Genomic DNA, 10,949 nt, shown 5'->3' on the forward strand with positions numbered 1-10,949 from the left:
TCTCAGGAAGTACTGTACTTGTTTTATTTATTTTCTGAGCTGCTGTATTTTGAGGGATTTGTTGCTTTTCTGCGGTTAATCTCACTGCAGACTAAACAGATGTCACATTTATTCACGGATATTTTACAAACTGAATTATTAACGGAAGACAATATTTGTTAGTTGCAGCGTCTCTTCTGCAACTTTCTGACTCAAAATGACAATAAAACGTGCAGCTCTGCATCAGATTTGTTCTTCCTGTGCTGTCATCTGAGTTTTTATTAGATTCAGCTCAGTAGTTTTTGCACAGACACCATCTCAGCTCCTGCAAAGGAATAAACATGCACCACATCACTTCAGTTTAATTCTATTTTTTTATTGCATACAAAATAGCATGATATCCTTTTTTTTCCAGACAAACAAATGTTTCCTTTTCCATGTCTCATACGCTGTCCTATAGCTGCATGTGAAAATATATTACTACATAATATAGAGATCAACAAGACAACGGACCACAATATATTATCGCTGTAATACGAGTAGTGTTTGTGTTTTTTTTCTTTCTAACCAAATAAGGCGACACATCTAAATGAATGCATAGTACAAAATACAAGAAGCAATTAAGTACAAAAATATAGCTGGATAAAAAGCTTATTAATACAAGAGTGCTTCGTCTTTGGTTACGTACGTCTGTCTTCAGGCTCTTTGAGTTTGGTTTCACAAGCTGTGGAAATGCTAAACGTCCTTCTGTCATCGAGCTTCACCGTTTCACATGCGTGTCTTCACCCGTGGACGTGACAATACCTTCGCCCGACCCGTTTAGCTCAGTACCCTCGCCACCCGTCGCGCGCGCACCTTTTTAGTTAAAGGTTAAAAAAGAGAAACCCTCACATTCGTGTTTACTTTCGTCGGTTACGTCTCTCGCTCGTTAGAAGTGAGTGGAATAAAAAAAACGTTGATTGTCGATTATGATTATTTAAAAAAGTGTTAAAAAGGTGCTGTTGAAGGCAAGAGTGGCTGCAAATACATACATCAGAACACCTGAACATCTCTACACCGAGTAAATTACACCTTCAGGGCTTTGGTCACGGGTACAAAATATAAACACACACTGTTCTTTTTTTTTTTTTTTTTTAAAGCCAATATCTAAATGTTGAACCTTACAAAACAGTGCAAGGAAAGATCCTCTTTGTAAAGCTGGACATGATAAAAGCATCATTTCACCGGCGGCTGCTGTCGGAAAGCAAGTCCAGCTGTGGCTTCAGAACTCACGCAAGGCACCTTCCCGCTACGTTTTTGAGGGTTTACGGTTCTTCTGTCAAACCGTACACTCCCTTTTCCTGATATCTAGTTATTTCTAGTCTATCTGTGGCTCTTTAAAGTTGAATTTTCTCACAACAAGTTGACATCAAAATGCACCGACTGCAGATGCAACCTGCTTGTTCCTCCATGTCTCAGCATGGATTCACTCTTTCTGCGTTTTTTAAATGAGCTGATGTGAAATAAACTATAAATGAAATAATCCTGGAGCAGGTCCTGATGATGGAATTGGTGATTAATAGGCCTGGTTGTCCTGCCTGTCAGGACAGGGAAAGAAAATCCACACATGTTTATGGATATTCTGAAATTTTGCAAAAAATGTACCAACACTGGGAGCTACCAACTGGGCAGCCGATCCAACTGGGACGAAAACACAAGGTCCCAGTTGAAGATGGCGAATTTCGCTGGGAAATAAAAGTCACTGTGTTTGGAGAATCTGTTAAATCTGTGAGGTTTGAGGTTATCGGCTGGCCCAGTGAACTCTGGGTTTCTCCATCAGTCACTGGTCGATCACATGAAGAGAAGTGGAGGGCAGTCGCAGAAATGCAGTTTGAGTTCTCGAGTGTTTTTCTAACATCCAGGACTAAAGCAGCAACAAGTGTTAAAACAAATCTGTAAATTAATCTGACTCCAATGTCTCTAAATCAGGGGTGTCCAATCCTGGTCCTGGAGGGCCACAATCCTGCATGTTTCAGATGTTTCTGTCTTCCAACACCCCTGATTCAGATGATCAGCTCATCATCAAGAAGCCTGATAACGATCCTGATCATTTGAATCAGGTGTGTTGGAAGAAGGAAACATCTAAAACATGCAGGATTGTGGCCCTCCAGGACCAGGATTGGACAGCCCTGCTCTAAATCAAATACACTTTGTGCTCATGTATGAAGGTTTTGCTTTTGGATGGAATCTTTTGGCTTTTTCCAAAATCAGCACTGAATATGGAAGATAAATCCATTCGCTGGTGCTTCCTTTTCTTACAAAACCTGTACATAGACGTGAACAGTCAAAAGGAAACTAACGCCTGAAGAAAGATCTTCTGAGTTGTGTGTAGAATTTGCTATAGATTCAATGGAATGCAAATATATGCAGCTGCCATTAGTTGGATGTTAATTTGGTGAAACATCCGCCTCTAAAAAGTCCTGTTTTATACCCAAAGTGGGCACACTGCTGGGTAATGTCTTTATCATTTCTCCTAAATCAGGTTTTAATTATGCAAGGTTGTGCTAAGTTAACTTTAGCTTCAGCTACCATGGTGATCTGTTCAAAGTGAGCCGACTTTGTGATGCCGCCAAAAAGCTGACGATGTTGCTTCCAGACAGCAGCCTCCCCCGGATGGTTTGTTTTCTTGGAAAGCCTCCTCATCCTCTGAAGAGTTGTAACACTATACATCATGGCTTGGAAACGAACAAATACAAAAACAACCAGTAGGGATCGTGGACGCCGAACAGTGAGGAAGTCTTTCGCTAACTGATGGACAGAGTTTCCGTCTATCGGCGCTGCGACAGCATGACCTTGTTGATGAAGTTGACGATGGCGGACGCCGGCTGTTCGGGGTCCAACTCGGCGAATAGGTGGCAGACGTTCTCCGCCAAGCTGCCCGGCTTCTTGGCCACGAAGCCAAACACCCTGAGAGAAGACGACAATGAGTTGCTGAGCATCAAGTGCGGTTTGTCTTGTGAGTAAGGCAATGTCTCTGTAGCAGCCTACAGGGTTAAGTACAACGGGAGAATTAGTGTTATGTAACATGGAGTCACGTAGGACCTGACTTCATAATTAAATCATGTTTGCTGGAATGATTCTTTGCCAAGGCTCACACGCAATCTGGTGCCATGCAGAGGCTCTAACATCGCCGGTGGGACTACGCACCGGATCCAAACACTTTCTACCGGCCATCCGAACACAAACAGAGCACTTACTTAACGGTTGTGTTGTCGGGGTTAGTCCACCTACAGCCGAGAGAGAGAGAGAAAGAGAAAAGACAGAAACTGGACTCAGACACACAGGCAGAGCTGCCAAACAAGCCGATGCAGCTGCAGCTTCAGCCACAGCCGACATGCTCGCAAACAACATGACGGGTCGAACGCATTCCCGGGCGACGACTAACGCACTCACAGAACAGACAAGTCATGCGAGGGGCTCACAGCTACGAATGCAGTGAATGATCGAGGATGCGGTGAATGATCGCAGTGTTCAAACTGATTTTTACGTTAGTTAAGACTCAGGCGCTATAGATTCCCACCTCCGGTCCTTTGGGTCGATGCTGCTGAAGGTCACGCTGTTGACCGGGTAATGCCGCCTGAAGAAAACTCTGAAGAAAGAAAGACACACACATAAACAACCACAGTTCAGTCGATTAGAGGAAGTTACTGGAGGTGTTATTTCATCGAGAAAGAAGCCAACACCATGAAGACAAACTGTGTGATCAAAGTTTACATACACTCCAACGACTCCTACAACCCTTAACTTTCTATGGAATCATTAAAACAGATGAATCTTTGTCATGTAGTTTGGTTCTTTCATAGATTTATTACAGGTCTTCTTGAAATATGATACAACCTGTGGGTCAAAAATATCCATACAGCAACTTGAATTTTCAGTTTTAACTTGGACAAGTCAGGAAGTCCTTTGGAGTCATTTCAAAGCAGCTTCAGATCCCAGAACCATCAGTGTGTCAGTATAAAGTTCATGGTCCAGTTGTGTTACTGCCACCATCAGGAAGGAAACACAAACTATCAGCTGCTGCTGAGAGACGATTGGTCAGGATGGTCAAGAGTCAACCAGGAACCAGCAGAGAGCAGCTCTGGATGGACCAGAAGCTGCTGGAACACAGCTGTCAGTGTCCACAGGGTCTGACATCAACATGAGCTGAGAGGCTGATGGAGAAGGAAGTTCTTCCTCTACAAGCAGAACCTTAAAGCTCCACTGAAGTCTGCTGCTGGTCACATGGACAAAGAAAAGGCCTTCTGGAGGAAAGTTCTGGTCAGATGGAACAAACACTGAGAGAAGGTGAGGCCTTTAACCCCAAGAACACCAAACCTACCATCAGGCATGGAGGTGGCAGCATCATGCTCTGGTTCTGTTCTGCTGCCAGTGGACCTGGAGCTTTATACAAGTAAATGGAACAATGAAGAAGGAGGATCACCTCCACGTTGTTCAGGAAAACTTAAAATCACAAGTCAGAATGTTGAAGCTTGGATGCAGTTGGGTGTTTTAACCAAGAGAAGTGGTCAAAGACAAACCAGAAGCTTGTGGCAGCAACCGAAGGCGCGTGTTGAGGTGAAAATGGCCAAAGGACCCAGTAAATTCTGTCATATTTCAGACCTTTAATAAATCTATGAAAGAACCAAAATACATGACAGTTTTTTCTGACTACAAATCATGTGTTTCAATGATTCCATTGAAGAAAAATTAAGAGTTATAGGAGTCATGAGAAGCTCAAGACTGCCATGATACACGTGGTCTTCACAAGTGGATGCCAACTTTAGTTCATGACTGTACATGTGGAGTCTCTTACCTGCGCTGGCTGTCGGTCAGTGTGATTCCCTGCGACGTCACCTTGAACTGGACCACGGTGGCTGCAGGTCGCGGGTTACGACCCAGCGTGGCATCTGTTGCCTTGGCGATGGCCTGAGGGCCGGTCAGAGACTCTGTCTCCACCGAGTTCAGGTAGAGGACGTTACAGGCTGAGGAGGGAAGCAGGACACAGCGAGTAGAATTAGAACAAAACAGTGTGTCTGTGTCGCTGTTCTTCAGAAATCTGTGCATCCAATCTACTTCAAAGTTGGTGAGTTTGTTGATGAGGGTCTGAGGAAGTGCTTCCTCCAGTTTGAAGCAGATCGTATGAATGGTTTTTGGACACTTCAGAATGGCCTTTTGCTGCCTGTGGGTTGCTAGGCCACATCACATCTGTAGCACATCTGTCTGTAAGCATCAGATTTAACCAGTGACGCTGCACTAGTGAGTAGTAATATTAGTAAATGAAGTCATGCAGTGTGTGCTGAGTGGGTATTCTTTATCATTTCACCTTTTTTTATTTAACCCTCTGTTGATTCATTGTATAAAACTGCAGCTATAACCAAAGTGAAATAATAATAATAATAAACCCCATCTATGTTCTGTGCAAAAGTTTCAGACAGAAGTTCTTCTCGGTACACTTCTTTTCACACACTCAGTTCAGTGTTTGGCATACAGGTTGGAGAACAAGCCACAGTTTTATTCTGGATTTGGAAGGTAATGATTTACCTTTATGTTAATTTTGAAGGTCTGACTAAATGCACTGGAACCTGAGAGCATGTTTAAATTTGTTCTCTTGAATTGTGCTGCAGAATGAATTTAAAGCTCCAGGTCCAAACATCTGAAGCGCCTTAAACCTTTTTATTGTACCGTACACACACACAATAATGTAAATCAGGTGAATTTCTGCAGCACAACAGTGTGTTATATGAGGAGAGAGAAGGCAGGATGGTGACTCACCTGCTCCTTGTTTCAGCAGGTCAGCAGCTGTACTGACGTTACTGACTGGTTGGACCTCCTGCTGCACCTCCCCGATCAGATCTGCCAACATGGACACAAACAGTCAGTTCTATCTGACTGAGGTGTAAAATTTAGTAAACCGTCGTTTTAATGTTTGTCCTGTCATGTTTAAAATAGCGCTTCATGCCTTATTTGAGATGTTTCACGTCACCACCTCATGACAGTTATTACAATCTGTAATTTTTGTCTCATTATAGAGAAAACCAGTAACAATGGTACCAGCCTAAAAACCGAACAGTACCAACCTTTTTCTGGGATTTTAAGAGAGCAGGGCAAAGAGATTGGTGTGATGGAGTGTTGGTAGACTAATGCAGACAGACTCCCTGTGGACAGCAGACAATAAAAACAAGTTATCATCCTTAAGGTAACACAGACGGATTTATAAAACTGGTGACAGAAACTCACCAAAGTAGGGCTCATTCTGGCACCCTTTGATCTTGACTCCTCGAGGGCCGGTTTCAATCAGGAAATGTCTCACCAGCTGCTCCAGAGGGTCGCTCGCTGCAAGAGCAAAGATTTACTGTTAAAAAATCATTGCTCACTATGAAAAAAGCAGCTGAGCAGGTAAACACATGTGAAAAAGAGATATCTAGATGATGTAAACAGCTGTTCCTACCCTTGCTGCTGTTGACGTTGGGCGGAGGTGTCGCCACCTTCAGGGCCAGGCCATAGGCTCCCTGGAAGGAGTTACTGTCCCTGATCAGGAAGGTTCCCGGCTCTCTTTCCTTCAGAGCTGCGATTGCTAGAGCCAAGCAAAATTAAATGTTTTATATCTGTTGACTGTAATTCCCAAAAGAAACAATCACAGCAAACATGATGTTTTGTTCAGGTTAGGAAAAAGAGCTCACCTTGTTCCCTGGATATACCAGGCTTGTACCAGAACCTTGAACTGTCCTGGACAAACTTCACACTGACCCTGTGTTCAGGGTCTAAAGATGGATCACTTTGGCCTGCAGAGGGCGCAATTTCCCCCACAGTGGGAGAGAATGTGACGTGGTGCTGATGCTGGTTGGTGCCGGTGGTGGAGGGAGGTACGTGGCCCACGGCTGGCCTTGATCCATCGCCGGGTGAGCCTGTTGGTGTTGGTAGGTGGCGCTTCTCCGGCAGGGGGGGCTGAGGGTGAGGAAGGGGGATGGAGATGGTGGAGTAGTTGGAGTAGGAGGGCGGGTGGATCTGGGGGCCGTGAACGGGGTACCTCTTGTTAGCATCCATGGCAGCACTGTGCTCCATGGCTGGGTAGTGGTGATGTGGGGGTCCCTGGTGGTGGGGTTCTGACCCGCTCAGCATCAACCTCCTTCCCAGGGTGGCGAAGCCTGGAACTGGGGTGTCGGAGACTGGGGAACCCTCCATGCTGCTGGATGCAGGCGGTGAGGATGATGACGGAGGAGGAGATGCTGGGTGGGAGGTGGTAGATTTGGGGGCTTCTGGGTGGGGTTCCCTAGTTGGAGAAGATCCACTGACCTGTGCTGGTCCTGCTGAGCCGGTTGTTTGGGTCGGACTGCGAGGCTGGGACTGTGGGACGGCAGCCGCTTCTGAAGGACTGATGGTCTGGAGGTTGAGGGGTCCGGGTTTTGGGAGCGTGTCTGGGGCAGATGAAGCGTGGATGGGGGAGGAAGGAGCCTGGCAGTATCTCTGGTTCGATGGTGTCACAGAGTCTACAGAGGGGCTACAGTCCTGCTGCTGGGGGGCGCTGGGGTCCGTCGGTGCAGGATTGTGGTTGGGCGGTTGTGTTTGTAGAGACGTGGCTGTGTGCGCTTCTTTGGCGACCGGCTGCAGCGACGACTCTGTGCTGCTTCTTTGGCTTTCGGAGGATTCCTGGACGACGGTATTTGGGCGATAGTGTCCGTCCTGGGGCTGCGGGGCCTCGTAGTCGCTGATGATGTCTGTAGTTCGGATATCATATTCTCTTCCTCCTGGACTGGGGCTAAAATACACAGAGATCAGTATTAGCACACCTGAGGGCTGTACAACCAAGCATTGACATTGACACAGTTTTCAGCATTTTGGCACTGTGTATCACCACAATGGATTTTTAATGAAACAATCAAGATGTGCTCCAAATACAGACTTTCAGGTTTGACTTGAGGGTATCTACATCCAGATCAGGTGAATGGTGTAGGAATAACAACACAAACAAGCTGGTTAACACAAAGGAAGCCCAACTATGTCAAACCTGCTTCGTGGTGCAGCCCTCAGCTCATAAAATGTTTTCTAAAATTACTACTCTGATCCTTTTCCTTCACTTTACTGTAACATGCAGTCTCTTGGGACAGAAATCAAACCAGCATCTTTAAAGATCTTTATGGCGTTGAATCAAAGCTCCTCCCAAAGAAAACTATGACACTTATTGCTTCCCTTGACGTGGGAAGCCCCATGTTTGTTTACCAGTCAAGCTGTGCCTTCCAGCTAATATACGTGCAAAGAGCCAGCCACAGTGTGGGCAGAATGGAACAAAATGGCCATTAATACCACGTATGAAAGCCAGGGCTCTTGGATCAGATGTTATTATCCAGATAATGTATCCAGATGCAGCTCGCATGTTAACAGCAGGTGTAAATGGATCCCAAGCCACCACAAAGGCCTGTTATGTTTATATTTCAGAAGCAGAGTTTTACTACCCCTCTCAGAGTAAAAGTGGAATACCTCTCCTGTGTCCGTAGTGGGCTGCTGGTGTGGACGGGAGTGGGTGGGCCGGACATGTCGGACGGCGTGGAACAGGCAGCGTGACCGTCTCTGTGGACCCTCTTGAAGGAGCCGTGGGTAATGTGATCCCTCCACCCAACGCTCTCTCCAGAGCTGCGAAGGCCATCTGAGAAACGAGGGGGAACAATGGACTGCATTGACAAAAACGCAACCTCAGTAAACAATCAGCTGGAGTCATATGTCCCCAGCTGATACTTACGTAAGCGGTCTGTAAAAAAAAAAACCCAGAAGAGGCATTTTGTGAGTAATGTGTGAGGAATCTGTCTTGTTAAGGACATGTTTTCAGTGCACGCTGTTCCTCATTATGAAGAACTTATTCCCTCCATATTCCTGCTAAAAGGAACCACATTGCAGCGTGTTTTGACTCACCAGTGTGTGAGTCAGAGCTGTATGACTGCTGTGATTCTGGATGGTGGTGATGATGATGGTTGTGTTCTGGCGGCCCGTTGCTGTGGCTGCAGGGCCCCGTCATGGAGGAAGCAGGAGGCAGCGGTGACGTGGACTCGGACTGGTACCCCGAGGCGTATCCCCTGCTTTCAGACGGCGAGGGCTGGTAAGGCGAGCAGGGGCAAACCTGACGCGGCGTTTGGTAGCCGCTACTGCTGCTGCTGTACTTCAGATCCAGGTGGGAATGAGCGTGAGATCTGGACGCCTCCGGATAAGCCGGGTGACCTGATGGCAAAGGGTCGAAGGTGAAGGCCGGGAGGTCGTGACCTTGTGGACCGTAAGAGGCGACGGTGGCTCTCCGGTGCCAGTATTCGGCCTCTCGGTCCCTCTCCCACTGCAGCTCCGCCTCCCTGTCTCGCTCCCAGTGGAGGGACAATTCCCGGCCTCGTCTCAGCCCAGGATCCCTCTCCCACTGCAGCTCCGACCCCCTGGGAACCTCTGCCTCCCTGGGTCTCCTGAGCCCCACCTCCCTTTGCTGAAGCTCCGCCTCCCGGTCCCAGTGGAAGCTGTCGTTGCGGTCCAACCTCATGCTGTGATAGGCCGCCGAGTCCTCCCTCCTGATGCTGCAGTCCCTGCAGGGGCAGCCGGCGGGCGGCAGACCATCCATCAGCATTATGTCGTGGTAGGTCGGGCTGGTGGAGGGCTTCGGGTGGTGGGGATGGTGGTGGCCATGAGGTGGGAGTGGGTGGTGGTAAGGGGCGTAGTCGTCCTCTCGACAGCAGAGGCGACCCGGAGCAGACAGGGGGTGGTGGTGGGAGTGGTTGTGGGGGTGAGGGGTGAGGTCTGGCGTTGGGTACGGGCAGATGTGTCGAGATGACGGCGCTTCTGAGCAGGACCGGTGCAGGTAGTGCGGTGGTCCACTCTGGCGGTCCCACACCAGGTCTGGAGGCGGCAGCGACTGGTGGGAGTGGGTGTAGTGCTGGCACAGATCCATGTGTGAAGGTGGAGCGCCTGGGTTGGGGGTAGCAGAAGGTGTCGCCCCGTGGTGCCCGTTTGTGCCGGGAGCTCGATCGAGACAGTAACCGTTGGGCATGAGGAGGGTTCGGTCGCAGCCCGGCTCGGCACAGCGCTGGGACCGGTAACCGTCCCGGCAGGAGCACGACCGGTTCAGCCTCAGCGTCCCGGTTCTCTCCGAGGGTAAAGAATCTCCGTCGTCCAAGATGGCAGTCTCTCGCTCTCCATCCCTGTTGCCCTCGATGCCGCCGAGAAGACGCTCGAGCTCCTCCCGTTCCTGCCTGGTCGGAGGCGGTGGGCGGACGGGCTCCTCCTGGCGGTCCGGATGGATGGACGGCTGGTTCAGGTGGAGGGAGTGGGCTGAGAGGGCGGAGTCAGAACCTTGAGGGTAAAGATGGTCGGGCCGGTCTTCTGAAAGGCCGACTCCTGGGCTGCTGCCGTTGGTGGAGGTGAGAGAACCAGAGCCGGGCCCACGACGCTTCTTTATCTGAGCGTAGAGGCTGCCGTCGAGAGGACCTCTGGTGTGGGCGATATCTGAAACAACAGGACCAAGATGAGCTCGGAAACGGCACCACTGAGAGTTAAACTTGCCAGTTTAAGCGAAACCATCCTCCACTGAGATGAGACAAAAGGACAACAGTTACCCTCCAGACTGTCCTGGTATCGCTGGTTGAAGTTCTCGTAGGAATCCCAGCGAACCACTGGATCTGCAGTGTTGTAGTCGACTGTAACAGCTGGATCGTTCTTCTGGTATTCACGGCCTGACAAAAGACATTTCATTACCGAGAGCACTTCTGATTTTTGAACAAATGCGTACATCAGTTTGTCAAGTTTTCACAGCAGGACAGACGTGAAGAAGAACTGGCAGTAAAGTGAACCGACCTTTGATTTTCTCTGGTCCAGACGAGAAGACGAACTCCACTGTGGCATCAGATGGAAAACGCTCATCTGAGAATGGAAAAGAAAAACGCTCGATGAATCCACAGGATGTTGACAAAGATCATGACAACAGG

The 10,949-nt window shown here is 48.3% G+C and overlaps 1 protein-coding gene across 1 annotated transcript in view; it reads right to left on the reverse strand.

Moving 5' to 3' along the window:
- Positions 1–2,292: 2,292 nt before the first annotated feature.
- tns2a (tensin 2a) overlaps positions 2,293–10,949 on the reverse strand; it is a 62,330-nt gene continuing 53,673 nt past the window's right edge. The window contains exons 16-28 of the mRNA XM_008304782.1: positions 10,819–10,884; positions 10,581–10,697; positions 8,905–10,470; positions 8,476–8,641; positions 6,681–7,756; positions 6,449–6,574; positions 6,238–6,333; positions 6,078–6,155; positions 5,773–5,853; positions 4,814–4,982; positions 3,539–3,607; positions 3,216–3,245; positions 2,293–2,925 (exon numbers count right to left, since the gene is read on the reverse strand). Coding sequence (XP_008303004.1) covers positions 2,787–2,925; positions 3,216–3,245; positions 3,539–3,607; positions 4,814–4,982; positions 5,773–5,853; positions 6,078–6,155; positions 6,238–6,333; positions 6,449–6,574; positions 6,681–7,756; positions 8,476–8,641; positions 8,905–10,470; positions 10,581–10,697; positions 10,819–10,884 — 3,779 coding nt within the window. The 3' untranslated portion in view covers positions 2,293–2,786. The remainder of the gene's footprint in view (positions 2,926–3,215; positions 3,246–3,538; positions 3,608–4,813; positions 4,983–5,772; positions 5,854–6,077; positions 6,156–6,237; positions 6,334–6,448; positions 6,575–6,680; positions 7,757–8,475; positions 8,642–8,904; positions 10,471–10,580; positions 10,698–10,818; positions 10,885–10,949) is intronic.

The sequence above is a fragment of the Stegastes partitus genome, unplaced genomic scaffold, assembly GCF_000690725.1.
Source record: "Stegastes partitus isolate 25-593 unplaced genomic scaffold, Stegastes_partitus-1.0.2 Scaffold2319, whole genome shotgun sequence".
Classification (NCBI taxonomy): domain Eukaryota; kingdom Metazoa; phylum Chordata; class Actinopteri; family Pomacentridae; genus Stegastes; species Stegastes partitus.